We start from the raw sequence: 15553 nt of genomic DNA, 5'->3' as shown, positions 1-15553 counted from the left end.
GACCCGGCGGCCGGGCGGGTCTCGGGGCCGGGGTCAGCAGGTAGAGAGGGCACCGGCCACCTTTCGGATAGCCAGGTATCCGCCTAGAGCCCAGGCCGAGGTCATGGAGGCCACCGGGGGGACCGGGAGCTGCAGCTCCGTGAGGTTTCGACTCAGCCTCCTTGAGAAGGGTTCCTGGGGCCAGACTCTTAAACTGCTCTGGTTCCCTTACCCTCTTAATAATCCCTTAAAACTTTCTTGTTCTCTGAAGGTTCAGGGTTTAAAGCTTAGACCTCCTGAGACAGACTGTCCTTACAGGAAGCACTGCAGCGTTTAGTCGCAGCTGAAGCAGAAAAGGTCTCACTGAGTTTAGTTTGTCAAAATAAAGCAACAACACTGCTCTTAATCTGCACTCAAACCAGCTGACCTCAGTAATCTGAATCGTCGGGGAACCTCTCAGATTAGATTAGGGTCACACAGTCCTGCGTGTATTCAGGAAGCGGCTCAAAACCACAGAAACGTCCCAAAACATTCAAAGTAACCATACAAATGCCACAAAACAAGAGTGTTCACAACGCGATGCAAAAACACCACAAAAGCCCACAAAAAACAAAAACAAGTCCCAAGTGACCAAAAAGAGACGCAAGATGAACCAATAAGGATGTGAGATAACTTCAGAAACGCTTAAATCTCATAATAATCAAAACATGACTAAAGTCTAAAGTGTCCAGATCTTTAGAATGAGACGTAAAGTGATGAGAAAGGAAGTGCAAACAGTGGCGTTAGTCCTGAGCGCTGAGTTTATCCGGCGTGTTGAGTTTTATTCACAGGTGGAGTCGCTGATGTTACTGTTTTAAAGCGAACAAACCTCAGACACCCACAATAAAGCCACATGAATACAGCCACAAGTTTCCAGCTTCCAGTGTGTAGCGAACGAGAAGCTGACAGAAAGGTCAGAGGTCGCTGAAACTGTAAGGAGACGTCTTATTCGCAGTCACATGGGGCCGTGTGGGGCTGTGACTCACAGCGGCGTCCTGTGAGGCAGAAAACGGTAACATGACTCAGTTTTTCTGCGCGGACTTCACATGAGAGGCCGGTGCTGCAGCTGCTGTCTCATGTTTCCCTGCAGGACTGCTGCTGCTTCACTGCCTAAAATAAAAGCTTCAGAGCTCTGTGAGACCGAACAGTTTTCCAGGACAGGCGGTCACATGGCGGCGGCGGCGTTGGCGAGGACTGAGAATGCACTGAGTAATCACTGATGGCTGCAGTGAATTACAGAAACTCTTCTGTGTTTATTTAAATTCACCTGAGGGACACAGCCTGCAGGTGATGTTGATACTTTCAAAGGATCCTGAAAACATGGGAGAAATGGGCGTCTGAGTCGCTGCTCTGAGTTTGGACCCGACCCTGATTAGGATGAGCAGAAGAGACTGGATCATGTTGCTTAATGTGACATCAGAGGGCGAATTTGAGTGTTTTTCTCCTTTCAAATCTCCTTTTAGATTCAGAATGGAAAGTCAAGAGTCATACAAAACACTCAAAATAACCAAAAGACATTCAGAGCAGCAAAGTGTTCAGAATGAGACGTAAAGTAACTGGAAAGAGTCTCCAAATGACCACGAACACGTGGAAAGTCATTTCTTAAACACTCAAAATGAACAAAAAAAGAGACACAATGACAAAAGAAACACAAACAACCACAAAGAGGCTCAAACTGGCCACCAAACAATGAAACACGACTCTAAATCACACAACATGGCGCTAAAAATGGAACAAAATGATCACAAAGGGATGTAAGCAAAGAAAGCCACAAAAAACAAAGTCAAGAACTACCAGACAGATGCACAAATTAATAATAATAAGGTGCAAAACTTAAAAAACCAAAGTGTTGAAAGACAAAACCAGCACAGAGTGAAAACACTGAAGAATAGTCTGACTGCCTTTAATCACCTTAATGATCCCAGTTATAAAGTTTAAAACTTCTAAATTCATTCAGTCTCAAACTGAACTCAGAGTTTCTCGATGTTAATGTAAGAATAAAGTCGTGTTTGTCACTTTAGACCTAAAGGCTCCGGCGGCCCATGAACTCATCCGAAACTGGGAATAAAGTGGATGAGTGAACCAACAGGGTGGAGCATTGAAGGCTGCTATGACCCATCACTGATGTGTTCATGAACCTGAGCGTGATTATAACTCGGTTTATTTTGAACGTAGATATGCACGCTCACACAGGCCTGAATGCAGCGCTGCTATCTGCAGCTGCGAGGCTGCATCAGGATGTTTGCTCTTCCTCCTCCACCTCCTCCACCCTCCCGCTGTTGGCAGGGTGTGATGTCAGCAGCCAGTTTGTGCCGGTGATCTCACCGGGCAGGACTCCGGCTCTGGCATCGGGTCCTCGCTGCCCTCCGCGGCTCGCATTCCTCAAATAGATTCAACAATGGCTGCCGCCGTGCTGCCTTCAGGACCACCTCACTGCAGAAAAATGCAGCGGCGGGTCGTTTGTGTTTTTCTGCTGCATTCACGTTACATCAGAGGGTGGGGTCTCCTCCACCCTGCCGGTGTATTTACAAAGCAGGCTGGGGCCTCGTGTCAGACTGTGTTGAGTTTGTGCTGCTGAGACGCTGTAGCAGCTTCCCGCTCAGACGGGAGGAGGTTAGCGCTGGAATTTCTAATCAAAGAATTCCAAAACCTGCACTTCCTCTTAACGTCCACTGGAGGCTCCAGCAGTGAGTCTGTCCCACAGATGCCTGTGTTAAAATGTGCACCTTTACAGCAGAAACAAATGTCTTTTTAAAGCCTGTTTAAAGTTAGCATGATTAGGGGGTGTGGCCTCTTTGACCGACAGGTGGATGGCGACTCAGGCGGCTGTAGCTGCTAGCGCTCTCCTAGCTGTCACCCCTGTACCAGGTTGGTGCTGTTGGAGCATTTTAATGACATCATGTGACCTATAAGGTTCCTTCCTTTCTGAGCCAACCAGGTGTGAGGTGATACCTCAGTGATCCACCCTCTGGCCTGTGTACAGTCTCCTCTGGGCCCAAGAGTCCAGCCTGCCCGATCCTGAAAGCAGAGAGTGTGTCCGTGTTTGTGTGTCTGTGTGTGTTACGTTGTGTTGCAATAACTTTATTTGTGGTGGGCGTTCTGCCCCGATGGACGTACGACACTATGAAGCGACGAAAGAGCGATCGATGTGAGACGTTGATCAAACTGCAGGTGAAGCTTCCTCCTGCCGCTGTTTGGATCCAGCGTCTCTCTGAAAGCATCGACAGAGTGCATTATCCAGAGAAAGGCTGCTGTACGTAAGCCTATTAAAGCTGACCGCAGACAGACGCTTAAACACATCGCAGAGCCTCCTCCTCCTCCAGCCCACCGGCTGAGAGTGTCAGGAGTTAACACGAGAACGTGTTGTGTCATTTCATCCCGTCACGGATTAATCGTCAGGCCGCTCCGAGGATTTATCCGGAGAAGAAACGATGATGTTGGAGGTGTCTGGACACCAGACTCGCACTCCGAAGGTTTCCCTCCTCCTGCTGTCATGTTGAAGCCCCACTGAGGTTCTCAGCCTCCATATTGGACGGGGATTCTGGGAGTTTGCTGCCGGTGAGCCCATTCACACCTGAGCTTCCCGCGGGACTGACGGGACGTCACGTTCCTCTGAGGCTGCACGTGAGAAACGAGCAGAAACGGATGTTTTCTTTGGCCGAGTCTGTTCTGTAAAAAGCGTAAAGCTGTCGTGAGTGGGTGCTTTCCCAACTTTTGGGATAAATATAGTAGATCTTATCTTGGAAAACAGGATGTTTAGGTCCAGAAAAAAGGTTTACTGATGGGACAGATGTGCAGGAAAGACGAGCCGGTACATCAGCTGTGGTTGTTTTACTGAAATGCAATCAAAGTTTGAGAAAAACAAGGTGATGGGTTGTTTTTTTCTTCCAGCTTTGATCAGATTCCTTCAGATGTGAAGTGGAATAAAATCCATCTGCCTGAACATGGATACAGAGCCACACGAGCTGATTATTTAACAATATGATGGTTTCTGTCAGCTTTGCAAACTCGCATTGAAATACTTCAATTTTCTGATTCCTCCTGAGCTGGAGCTGTCTGCACGAATCAAAGAAGCTTTTAGAAGCAGGAAGAAGCTGGAGAGAAAGGGGCGAAGCAGTCTGTGAGCAGTCTCCAGGGTTGTGGACAGACTCGGTCGGTTGCACCACGTGAGAAATCTGGCTGGAAATAAGCGGTTAGCTCAGGGAACAGCTCGATCTTCTGTATGAGTGTGTGTCGTCTGTGACGGCTGAGAAAATCCTGGATCTTTTGTGTGTGTGCGTAAACAGACGGGACAAGATTTAGAGCCGGATCCCAAACGCAGGATCCAACCGCGGGGCTCGCCTCAGCGCTTGGCGTGGGCGTGTCCGTGCCTGAGGTTTTGATGATGAGTTGGTGAGGACTGAACGATGGATGTGATCCACTGGCGTGTGTTTGAAGTGCTTCGTGTTTGACGTGGAGGCTCCGGGGCAGGAATGGAAGATGTGGTCGTTTGCTCTTCAAACTGAGACGCATGTAAACATATTTTCTAAGAGTCGGATTGATCTTCGCGGATCTTCAGGGAATCTCCGCCCAGAGTCTGCGTGTCTGAGTGGCGGTGTGGTTCATCAGTGTCGGGGAATGGGTTCAGGTCTGAGCGGTGGTCTGCAGGACAATGGAGGCCGATGGGAGCAGGAAATGGAAAGTTCCTCACAGGCCTGGCTGTTTTCAGGATGGGGGCGGTGAGGCAGGATTTCCTCTCTGAAACAAAACAGGAGCAGTCCTGCTTCTCTGGACCAAAAAAAGCTGCTGTCTATTTCAGGGCAGGGTGGGAAAAGCACCGGAGGATCCTCGGGGACGACACGCACTCGTCGTAATCACACAGCGCTGGATGTGTGTTTTTATTTGTCTGATGTGAAGGGAAATCAGTGCTGTGGTAATCAGTGTTTGTTTTAGATTCAGGAGAAAGAAACCGTGAATAAAAAGATTTGTCTGTTATTTATAGATGTCAAATGAAATAAAACGATCGTTCATCCTATACCTTTACAAAGAAACCCTCTCTTATGTCTGCGTGTTTTATATACTTTACATTTAGCTCTTACACTCTACCAGACTCCATTCACAAAATCTATGATTTTACATCTCATAACACACAAGCTGTTTGTCTGCCTCCTTGAATGATTATGGTTAGTAGTCTTGGACCTGAATGTTTTCACTGTTTGTTTGGGATCTAAACTGACCAATAAAAATGCAAAATCACACAAAGTAAACCAGCAAGGCGGTTTTTTACCTCGAGGTAAAAGATGCTGTTGTCAGTGGACTGTGGACTGCAGTGAGTTAAAGGGTTTTAATGGGTCAGTCGCAGCAGTTTTGGTCTCTATAGCTAATTTATCTATCTCATTATAACTGTGGGGTCAGGTTTTTATAACACACCTGATTCAATTGTATTAGGGCCTAAAGTTTACAAAAATAGGGGTGTGGCCTCTTTGACTGACAGGTGAACTTTCCAGATGCTTCGTATTTTTCTTCCCTTTTCAGACGTTAATGAGGGGAAACCAGCTTTCCTGTTTATGTGTCACATGATAGCAGGCTCCTGCATTCAGCAGGAAGTAATCAGATTACTTCAGAGGACGTCTGCTGCTCTGAAAGCTGTGAGCGGAGAGCAGAAGTGGATCACTGTGTCAGAGCGGCTGCAGATTAAAGCCTGAGTTGTGGATGAAAATTGGATTAGTCAATCGTCTGAGCACCAAACGCTGCTGCTGTCTGAGGAGGACGCTCACGCCGCCAAACAACCAATCAGACACCTTGTTTGTAGTTTAAATCAACACCTGAGTGTTTGGGCGATTAAGCCCGCTCAAAGTTAACTTGACCTCGAGAACATCAGCCGACTCGCTTCCTGTTTGTCGCTTCACGAGGCTCTAACGTAGATATTTTCAGCTCTGTTTAGGCTTCAAACTCGGATTAGAAGTTGACTTTAATGCCTCGGGGTCGGTGTGTTAGCCGCTGTGGCTTTCAGTCACCTGCCGATTAATTTGGAAATAAATATCCATCAGAGGCTTTTATTTTAATATGCTCCTGGAAGAATCATTTGATTGATTTCTCCAAATGAACTTGTGATTTTGTAAAATGTTGGACGGGCCCCTCTGGGTTTTAGCTAATCTGAAGTATGTGTGAATGATGGGAAGGCGGCGTGTGGTGGTGTCACAGACCGCTGCGTTGATCTACCGTGCCACTGCTGTCACAGGCTAAAATCTGGAGCTGCTTCGGCTCCTTTCAGATGATGTTTTTGGAATGTTTCATGCGGCCTCCTCACATCCAGCCGCTGATCTTGAACTTCCTGTTTTCTGGAAGCGTGCTCCGTCCTCAGACCGTCGAGGGCCAGCCCGCCGGCCTCCAGCTGAGACTCCAGCCTGGATTCCTGAGCTCCGAGTGGCTTTGGTGCTATCAGCTGCTGATTTACAGCTCTCTTTATGGCTGCGAGTTATTTTTAGCTGGAGGCTGCTGCCGCTGCCCGCTCTTCTCCTGGCTTCCTGCAGGACGGAGATGAAAAGTGAACAAAGTGGTGCCTGATGAAGGCACCAACAACTTTAAGCTGTTGCCCCGGGTCAGTCCTGCAGCCTGTTCTGCTCACTTTGTAGCAGTTTTATGTGTAAACATGTGGGCCTGGAAGATTTCTGCATCACGTTTTGAATGAATGCAGACACATTAATGAAGACTGAGAGAAAGTGAGCAGTCGAGTCTGTCAATGAGGAAAAACGACCGAACTAAGGCTGAGCTGAGTCTGCAGTCAGTGAGAGGTTTCTGTCGCTGAATCTGACAATCGATCACGGATCAATTTGCGCTTCTGATCCACTCTGATTTTGTGCAGAAGCTTTCATAACACTGATTCATTTTAATGGATTAAAACTAAATTATACCACAACACTCACCAGAGAAGTTTTAATCCACGTCTTCCGTGTCACTGCTGGCTTCCACCTGACTTCCTGTTTGTCTCCTCTCTTCCTGTTTTGTTTCCTTTCTCTGGAGGAGCATAAATGTTTGTAGGACTTCCTGTTTGGCCTTTAAACTCAGGAAATTGGGGAGAAGCATCAGTCCGGTTCAGTCAGAGTGAGCTGTTAGAATCGGGGCTGGTATCTGAATGCAGGTGAAATGAGACCTGCCTGAGCCTTGATGTTTTCTTTGCTGCTTGATGGCTTTGGGCGACTTTTCAGACGAAACAAAGGACTCAAAGCATGCGTGGCTTCTGAACTGGCGGTCCACTCCTGGAAATTGTAATTTAGATTTGTAATGTTGTCTGAGGTATTTATGATGTTTGACGTTAGCGAGCCGGTTTCGGTCTAAAACGTCCCATTCCTTCGATCTTATTGGAAGTTTATCCTGAATCCATCCATAGAAATCTGTCCACAGCCTCTTGAGGAGCTTTTATTATTTGTAAGATTTGTTTTTTGCATTTGGCCTTTTTTGGACAGCACGGTGTAGATCGGAAAGCAGGGACAAGTACGAAGGAATGAAACGACCTCGGGTGGACACGATAGCCTTCGTTTGCCTGATCAGTCGGGTGAGCTGTAGCAGCGCCCGTGCTCTCATTTTTAAATTTCTAAAGGAAGTGTTTACAGTTGTGCGTTTAGCTGCTTTGACTTGGCGTGAACATGTGTTTAAACTGACGTGGAAGAGGAACCGCTCGCCCTGATGTTGACCTCTGGCCTCAGACTCGGTCAGTCGCCGCTGGCTCGAGGAGGACTTGCCTCCCTCTGAGTCCGCTTAACCTCCCCGAGTCTTAACTCTGACCTACATGCAGCGTCGCTTCATTATCCAATCAGGGCTGATATGTGGGTCAGCCAGGGCGGCGTGGCTTTAAAGTCCCAAGAAGAAGAAGGTTGATCTGAGAGTTGGAGAGAGTTTGATCCTTTTTCCTAACTGCATCAGGGCCACGAGGAGCACATGTTTGAATCCTCCAGGAGCTCAGCTCTGTTTTCTGTAACGCAGTCTCACGGCAGTTTGTAACTAGTCAGGGACTCTGAACATGATCGTTCATCCGTCCGCTCTCTGTTTGTACCCATTTACACAAAATGAATATTCTCAGAGGTTGGAGATGTTGGGGTTTTGCTGCTCACAGACCACATTTTGATTCTTAAATGTGTCAGAAGTTTCTATTTATTTTGTATTATTTTGAAAATGTTGGCATTATTAAAATATGTTAGTAATAATCATTAAAAACTATTTAGAGCGACTTTTTGGGTTTAAATTCTAAAAAGTTAAAACTTCTCCCAAAGCGCCGTTTTCTTGGTACTGCGTGCTCGCCAAAAACTCTGCACAGGAAATGTACTTCCTGTTACAAAGCCGCACTGACCATCTCATAAAAACAGGTCAATTTGTGTCCACGATCAGGGACAAACGACTTTTATGAGACCAAGCCGACCAAGCGGGTTGGTGAGGTCATTGTTGCGGGTCCCACAGACTCCTCCTCCTCCGCGTTGGGCTGCAGTAGATCTACGTGTCGCAGACAGGGATGGTCCTCCTGTTCCTGTGACCTGAACGGTCACTCTGACCAGAACCTGCCATAGGTGGAGAACTGGTTCATGAGCTATGAGGTGAAAACTATCATCACAAGCTTCGTTCCACAACAGCGGAGATGGAGTCCACTTCCAGTCTGGCCACTGGGGGGAGGAGCTTGTTGAAGAGCTGGTTGATATTTGTTGTTTTTTGTTTTTTTTACTGTCACAAAGTGTGTGATGATATGTATTCGGGGGTTGTTTACAGCCTGAGATCGCCCTCAGCTTGTATCTTGGCCACGTTTGGCCTGCTGCAGGTGAACCTCCAGCTCCACGTGGAGGACTGAACGCTCTCACATGTAACCTGCAGCCTGAACAACAACGACAACAAACCTCCTCATTTCCATATTATGAAACTCGCGGAGTGAGCTGCGGGGATTTTTCTATCTCGCTTCTGCTGCTTCAAAGCTTCTCTATCAGCGGGGCTTGAATAAAGTGTCCTCAGAGCTCCTCCCTGCTCTCTGGGACTCTGCTCCTGTTTCCTCTCTGGTCACAGAGGCCTCGGGGGGCGGGGGGACATTCTTCAGTCCTCATGAATATTTAGGGGCTCACAACATGTATGGAGGCCTGAGAGCTCAGAAATTTAACCCATTAAACAGAGAATGACTGGCCTGAATGTGGGTAAGAGCTTGACTAAATTACACTCAACTATACCGGTTAAATGTTTCTGTATCAGCGCGTCCAGATTGTGTTCTGGCCTGTGTTACTTTCATAGATAGTAAACGTACAGATCTTGCCTCCTATTCTTCAGATCATTCTCTGCTGCTACGTGTAGAATGAATGGAAATAGGTATTATAAATATTAGAGGATATCACTGACTGAATTTGGCACTCTGTGGGTTGCTTTTCAGCTACCGAAACCCTTTTTCTTTCCATCCACCTACTATTTCCAGCTGCCCACCCTACACCACAGACTACAACCCATCCTGGTCCCTCGCAAAGTGCATAAATCGCCAATGTGGGAAGTATGAAAGGGGGATTTCCCGCCTATTTTGGAGCAAAATTCAGGCTGTTTGCAAACTGCAGCAAGTCTACAGATCTAAATCCATCCATATGATTCATTATGAGAGCTCTGCGTCATAGTCATCGTCATCGTCGTTGCTGCTGAATAAGAACCAAACCAGGAAACTGATCAGAAAAAGGAGAAGCTGATGCTCGACGCTGTAGTCTTCATAGGGGAAACCACAGTCTGCTGCTTTGCCTTTGCTCAGCCCTGATTGGCTGGCCTCGGTCTTTCTCTGGCTCTTGACTTCCTCCCAGGAAGACGAACGTCAGCCCACAGAAAGCGAGCGAACGGCAGCTCCAGCTCGGCGTGCACATGAGGACAACCTGACGAATCCTCATCCGTCCGACCCGCCGGGGTCGTGTGTCCGTGTCACAGCACAGCTGTCGGCGAACCAGCAGTGACGGCCATTTTGGGGGCCTCCATCTGCTCGTTGCTGCCTGGAGGAAGCTTGCGTGTGCTAGACTATGAGTGGAAGTGGCGCCCACCCTTTGATCGGTGAGGGTCTAATCCAGGGGACCTTGTACCACTGGCACTTTTACAGGAGGCCCTGGCGGAGAACCAACACCCCACCGGCTTCTGAGCAGCTATTGGACAAATACAAATGGGAGACATCTGCTCGCCAGGCGCCGAGGTCCACCGGTACGTCCACTCCCGAGGGCAAAGCACAAACCATGGAGCCTTCTCACCGGCGACTGCTCAGCCTGCCGAGGTTCGGCACCCTCCCAAACCCGAAAAAACGTAGCGGGGAGCCCGGCGCCCTGCAGAGGATCTTTCTCCGGTCGATGTCCGAGCCCGGCGCCAACAACGACAACAATAGGGAACCACTCAGGAAGGTAGAATCGGTCGCCGAGAGGAGCACGCCATCCGTCAGCAGCTTCTTCAGCTCGCTGTCTCGAAGGATCAGCAAAGTCCTGAGGGAAGAAGGCGGAGGCAGCGAAGATGAAGGAGGAGAGGACGGTAGGGGTGTCTACGTCATGCTTGTGTCCTTTTTTTAAAAAGTTTTCTTTTTAACAGCTTCATTTTCACTTAACATATTAAAAGCACGATGAGATGAAGAGAAGACAGTTGTGTTGCCTCCGGCTCAGAAGGTTTGACGCCAACACAAATAGACACCAGGAACTAGCCTGAATTATTCTCTAAAGGGAATCCCCCAGAATTCTCCACAAGTCTTCCCGGGTGGTTTTCTCTCAAACAGCAGAACTTTCAGAATAAACAGGAACCTCGTTCGGGGGGAAACCGAGCTGTTAAAACCGAGTTTTAAATCCTTACCTGAATGTTAAAGAGCAGTCCGTTGGTGTGTTTGCTTCAATGTGCTCAGAGTTCGAGTTGGTTTGTTTTTTGGGATCAAAGTTTTGCATTCGTAGGGGGATGGCCTCTCTCCCTGGCAGGTGGATGGAGACGCAGGCGGGTGTAGCTGCTAGCTGTCCACTAGGCTTCACCACAGCTAGTTGGAGGCCCTGAGCTGGACCTCTGGACCATGCTTGTGCTTTTGGAGCCTTTCAGAGCTTTTTTTAATGACATCATCTGACCAGTTATGTGGCTGCTGTGAGGTTACTGCACTTAGACCGTCACTAAGGTCTGCAGGGTTCTACGATTTTATTTGGGCATTAATTAGCATTAATTAGCAGGTATCTGTGATGCACCACATCCAACACATTCGGCATAATTTTGTAATTTGTTTGTTTGTCTGTTTTCTTTTTCTTGAATGTTGTAATGTCGCTCTGGCCGTGAAAATCTCAGCGGTCAAATTAAATTAAGAGCAGTCCGATTTAGCTGGATCGCGCAGGTCTATAAAAAGCATTAGCATCATTTATGTGAATAAGGTAGAGCGAAACATTAAAACGCAGTTCAACCAGTCTGTCTTATCAATACGGTATAATTACCTCCTCATTTACCTCCACTAGATCACTGCCTCAGAAACTGACCTGAACTATTATTATGACGATGATACAAAAATTCCCACATGGTGAAGTTAAAGCAGAGTGATGTTTCTCTCCTGTGGCCCCTGCAGCTTCATTCTACTCTGAGGGAGGAAAACCTCGGCTGTCCTTTGTGCTCTCAGAGAGAGGTTTCCTCCTCCTCCTCCTCCTCCTGCTCCTGCTCCTGATTGAAGGCTGGAAATCTGTCTGCAGCTGCTTCACCAAACATTTACATTCATACAGAGTGTGTAAAGCTCAGACAGGCAGCCAGTCTGAAGGTTAAGTCGTGCTAATTGCAGTTTCCACTACAACCTCACGTGAGGAAACATTTAGAGCCTGCAGATAATAAATGTGTGTTTTCATGCAGAACTCGCTGCATCAAGTCCCATTAGTTCTCCAACACAGCTCCTCTGAATATGAATAATTGTCTGAATTAATTCTTTCTTTGGCTGATATCAGAGCCACAGAGATCTTTGAATGACGAAGTCTGTAGAAATTCAGAAAACACAATAAAATACCCATGTATGTACGCAGAAGAAGCTTTTGAACATCAGGGAAAAAACAGACCCGATTCTGAAATCAGTTTTATGCAATCAGAAACGAGTCATTGCAAAAATCCATCTCAGTCCAAATTCAAGATTTAAACCAGCCAAGTGTGAAGCAGTCCTGGAGTCCAGTTTGTTCGGGCCTGAATTATAAATAATTTCAGGGCGAATGAAACCAGGAAGTGATGAAAGTCGTGCTAACGTGTGCACAGGTGCACCGAGCAGAACCGGGTCTGCTTTATCCTTGGTCTCCTTACTGCTGTGCAGGTTTGGATCTTTGGCAGCGTGCCGGATCTCCTCACCTCGCCGGCTCTTGTTTACCATCAGAGCTCAGGCTGTCCTTTTAAATCAGATGCTGCACGTTCCACAGACTGCACATGCAGAGTAAATATTTCATGCTCAGGCGCATGAGGGACTGAAACGTTGCTCAAAACACGTGATGTAAAAAACACAAAGCAGCTGATCTGAGTTCACCGTGAGCTTAAAGACATGCACATACAGGTTCCTGTGAGCTTACTGATAAAAGGATTCAGGGTTGGGACCTTCTCATAGTGTCGATGTGTGAACTCGAATATTTTCTGACTCCAGAGGTCCCTTATCACAGATTTTATTCCACCTCCTGTCTGTGACCTCTGACCTCTCTCTCACTGAAAGCTTGTGTTATGAGGGAAATGGGATCTGTTGTGGTACACCGTTCTGGTGACCGTGTCAGATTAATGTGTGCCTTTGGGCATCGTGTCTCTGCTTCGCCAGAGTCCGACCTGTTTGATAGACGCATATATTTCTGTCGTCATCCATCATCCTGAAACGGAGATGATGCGTGTTAGCTGTGAGCTCCCAGCGTCCCCGGCATGCCACGTTCATCGGAGCGTTCAGCCTCGCCGGAAATTTGAACACAGCATCGAGGAGGAGGAGGAGGAGGAGAGCTGATCAGGGATGTAGAAAAAGATTTAATTTAATCTGTCTGAGCTGGTGGTTTATGGGAAACTGGTGTGAGAGCAGAGTCAGAAACAGAAGCTGCTGATGTGCTGGGAGCACTGGTGGGAGCTCAGAAGCTTCACACATCTCAGCCTGCAGAGGCCTCATTTGCTTTACTTCTAAACCTGCTTCAAATTATTAACTCAAGTTCCCATAATGCTTTGGGGAATGTAGAACTGTAGCATGAACTGGGTATCTGAAGTTCCTGCTTGTGGTTTTACCCACAGATGTACAGAAAACTGTCAGATTTCTACCTCAGTACTGATGAAAACTTAACAACAATTCTCTCTGAACTCTTTCTAATCAGGTCCTAACCTGGTTACAGACATGAGGCTCAAAGCAACCTTAGAGTGCTCCTAAAATAAGTCCAATACTATGCCCAGAAACTGGTCTGCAATAAGTTTAAAACCAGTTCTAAACTAAACTGAAATCAAGTGTGGAACTAGTTTAAAGCAGACCCCACAGCCTGGGTTTGGGCTTAGGTTTCTTTACTCATCACCTGCTCCATCCCAGTCTCAAATCTACCGTAAAACGTTTCTAAAAAGTCCAAAGTCCAAAACATTTAAGCCCGTAACTGGTTTAAAACCAGTCTTAACTCAATCCCAAAATCAAGTTTGAATCCAGTTTCAAAGCAGTGCTAAATTAGACCTAAAACAAGCCCAAGCTACAGTCCAAATTCAGTTCCAGAGCAGGTTTTAAACCAGTCTTGATTCAAACTGGGAACCAGTGTAAAATCAGTCATGAACAAGTTTTAAAACTTGGCCTAAAATCAGTTTTAAAATCCGGTCTGAGCCGGTCCCACATGCGGTTGTGATGAGTGGTAATCTGACCCTGGCTCAAAACTTCAGTTCACCAGATATACTCTTCAGGGTCGCCGTGCCCTAGAGCCCGTCACAGGGCGAGAGGCGGGGCACACCTGCACAGGTCAGCAGCCTGCTGCAGGCTGTTCTTCCTTTTACTTTCAGTCTCATGTCAAACTATAAACTACAGCTCCTACAATGCTCGGGAGGCTGTAGAAAAGTGTGCGTATTAGTTCCTGCTGTGGTTCACCCACAGATGTACAGCCAGCTCGGCTTATTTCTTAAAAACATGTGAACGCTCGGGCAGGTTCAGCACGCAGAGCTTCTGGTTTCTACACCGTCGTGTGGTCGCTCAGAGCGGCGATGCCCCACCAGCCGTGCCAGCAGGGTTAGTCAACACGACATGACTGCAAACAAGAAACTAACCCAGGTCTTTATTGTGAAAACTTTTTCCCTCTACTTTATGATCTGTCAGTTTGTTCTGCCTGAGACTTTGAAGTAGTGAAACCCAAACAGACCAGAGTCTGTGAGAAAATTCAGCATTTTAACAAAAATAAATAAAGATCGGCTTTCCTCTGCTTTCTGTTGCTTAACTTTAATCTGCAGAAAGCCTCAAGTCACTGTGTTTGATTCTGCTGTGACTCAGCAGTAATGAAGAGCACACAGAGCAGTACAGCGTGGAGCACAGTGAAGTATTTGTACACAGTTTCAGGACTGCAGTAAATGTGTCTGCGTGAACAGAAGCGGCTGTAAACAGACACAGTGTGAAAGTTTCCAGCATGCCCAGAGCATGCTGGGTAATCAAAACCACAGAGCTCTCACTTCTGTAAACACACACACACACACACACACACACACACACACACACACACACACACACACACACACACACACACACAGAGAGAGAGAAAAGAGCCTGATTCACCCTCCCATTCTCACACTCAGTTTCCATGTGAAAATGAACAGCTACTGCTAAGTGGGGTCTAATTAACCCAACTGTGTGTGTGTGTGTGTGTGTGTGTGTGTGTGTGTGTGTGTGTGTGTGTGTGTGTGTGTGGCTGAGGCAGGATATGTGTGGTGGTGTTCTGGCTCACGGCGTCCTACAGAAACCCTGTTAATCAGCCATGTGTGTGTGTGTTTGAGGCCAGAGGCCAGGACAGCTCCTGCATACTCAATGAGGTGTGTGTGTGTGTGTGTGTGTGTGTGTGTGTGTGTGTGTGTGTGTGTGTGTGTGTGTGTGTGTGTGTGTGTGTGTGGCTTCAGAGCCAGCTCAGCTCGTCCTCATTCCCAGAGATTAAATGAAGCAGTCTTATTGGGTCTGCCTCACCTAACTCTCCGTTTTTCAACCCTAACCCGGTGTTTTTATGCCTAACACTGTTTGGTGTTTGGACCTCGTGCACGTGAGCACAGACTGTAGCACCACAGAGTCTTTATCAGTCTCTCAGCTCAGTCTCTTACCAGACGTTATCTAACATAACCAGTACATCAAGGCATGATACAGAAAAGTGTGATGAGGCAGAGTCAACGCTGGTCAGGTTCAGGGAGGAGGTTTGTGATCATGTGACCCTGTGTGGACAGGAAGTTCAGACAGCACTTCCATCCTTAAAGCTAAACTGAAGGTCCAACTGATGCGTTATGTAAGCGAAGGTCCTCACACTGACAGAACAACACGTGTGTGTGTGTGTGTGTGTGTGTGTGTGTGTGTGTGTGTGTGTGTCTTCCTTTTGTATGTAAATTGGCCCTCCACAATAAAAGCTTC

The 15553-nt window shown here is 47.2% G+C and overlaps 1 protein-coding gene across 4 annotated transcripts in view; it reads left to right on the top strand.

Annotated features, from left to right (window-relative positions):
* The window catches only part of rasal2 (RAS protein activator like 2), a 63248-nt gene that overhangs the window by 693 nt on the left and 47002 nt on the right, over positions 1 to 15553 (top strand). For 2 of the 4 annotated variants that reach the window (XM_040002482.1, XM_040002481.1), the window contains exon 1: positions 1 to 10509. The exons of 1 other annotated variant lie outside the window; for it this stretch is intronic. In XM_040002482.1, the coding sequence (XP_039858416.1) occupies positions 10017 to 10509 (493 nt within the window). In that variant the 5' untranslated portion in view covers positions 1 to 10016. The remainder of the gene's footprint in view (positions 10510 to 15553) is intronic. One more of the 4 variants, XM_040002480.1, reaches the window with a different exon arrangement.

This window comes from Simochromis diagramma, unplaced genomic scaffold (genome assembly GCF_900408965.1).
Source record: "Simochromis diagramma unplaced genomic scaffold, fSimDia1.1 OVJJ01000443.1, whole genome shotgun sequence".
In the NCBI taxonomy this organism is placed as follows: Eukaryota; Metazoa; Chordata; class Actinopteri; order Cichliformes; family Cichlidae; genus Simochromis; species Simochromis diagramma.
This window is presented reverse-complemented; position numbering and strand designations above follow the sequence as displayed.